Source organism: Bison bison, unplaced genomic scaffold (genome assembly GCF_000754665.1).
Source record: "Bison bison bison isolate TAMUID 2011002044 unplaced genomic scaffold, Bison_UMD1.0 scf7180017864524, whole genome shotgun sequence".
NCBI lineage: Eukaryota > Metazoa > Chordata > Mammalia > Artiodactyla > Bovidae > Bison > Bison bison.
In genome coordinates this window covers 1,582,697-1,583,795 of record NW_011495075.1, presented here as the reverse complement: position 1 = coordinate 1,583,795, position 1,099 = coordinate 1,582,697, and the positions used below count along the sequence as shown (strand labels likewise).

General features: G+C 65.0%; 1 protein-coding gene across 1 annotated transcript in view; it reads left to right on the top strand.

Moving 5' to 3' along the window:
* Nucleotides 1-1,099, top strand: part of LOC104981878 (chromosome unknown open reading frame, human C1orf106) — an 11,748-nt gene that overhangs the window by 10,272 nt on the left and 377 nt on the right. The window contains exon 9 of the mRNA XM_010831131.1: nt 910-1,057. Coding sequence (XP_010829433.1) covers nt 910-1,057 — 148 coding nt within the window. The remainder of the gene's footprint in view (nt 1-909; nt 1,058-1,099) is intronic.

Here is a 1,099-nt window from a genome sequence, read left to right as displayed (position 1 = left end):
GGGCGCCCGCCCCGCGCGGACAGGTACGCGCCCTGGCCCAGCTCTCCGCGTCCTGGGTCCCTGCTGGCCCAGCGCAAAGCCCAGAGCCGGCAGTCCGGGGGCCTGGCAGCCCTCGGCTAGGAAGAACAGCCCCCGGACGTTTCCTTACGGCTCTGGGAAGCCCTTGGGAAGACTCCCATGGGGGCCTCCAAAGTTTGCCTGCTCAAGAGCGCGTGCCCACGTACGCCGGTGGAGGTTACCCCCCCGGACACCTAAAACATCTCCCCCTAATGGCTCCACCGAGGATCTCCCAGACAGGCCTCTATTCGTAATCCGAAATCCAATCCCGTCACCCTCAGATTTCCTGACTTGAGGTCCCAGGACAAAGAGTCTGGAAAGGGTTTGCAGGAGGCGAACCTGTGGCCACCGGTCAGCTCCTCCCCACCCCACTCCCCTTCCATCACCCAGCTGAGAAGCAGGCTGACCTGCGGTTAAGTGCCCAGGCCCTGGTACAGGTCAGCCTCGCCCCTTAGCAGTCGGGTTGGGGCTGGTGAGTCGCACTCCCATCATGTCACCCCTTCTGTAAAGCGGGAGCAGTAAAGGACCCGTCCGCTAGGGGCAGTGCTGCGCGTGAAATGGCAGAGCCCTGTGTGGTAAGCCCGGGCTGAGAGGGGTTCCTGTCAGCCGGGACCAGGGACCGGGTTGGTGGGCAGCTTGTAGGTGGAGCACCCCAACATGAGATAGGGTGGCCGCCCTGGTTTCTGTGCCCAATTTCTTCCTACAGAACAAGGGCACCAGGCAGGAGCCTGCCTTTGCTCTTGCCCCGGTACCAAGGGCTCTGCAACGGCCATGCTCCTGAAGTCCCAACAGGCCGCTTCCTGAGACCCCAGGCTCTGGCAGGCCCCACCACTCCTCCCTCCCCGCCCCCAGCTCTCTGGGCTGCAGCTGGCCTCCCAGGCCTGGCAGCACCCTGGCTCCCGTCCCAGCCGCACCCTCCACCGAAGCGCCTTCCCCTTCCCGCGAGCTGGGACCTGTCCTTGGCTCAGGCCCAGCCCAGCCCGATGTGCCAGATGGGAGGGTGATGAGAACTGAGCCCAGGAGAGGCGGGCAGAGCAAAGGT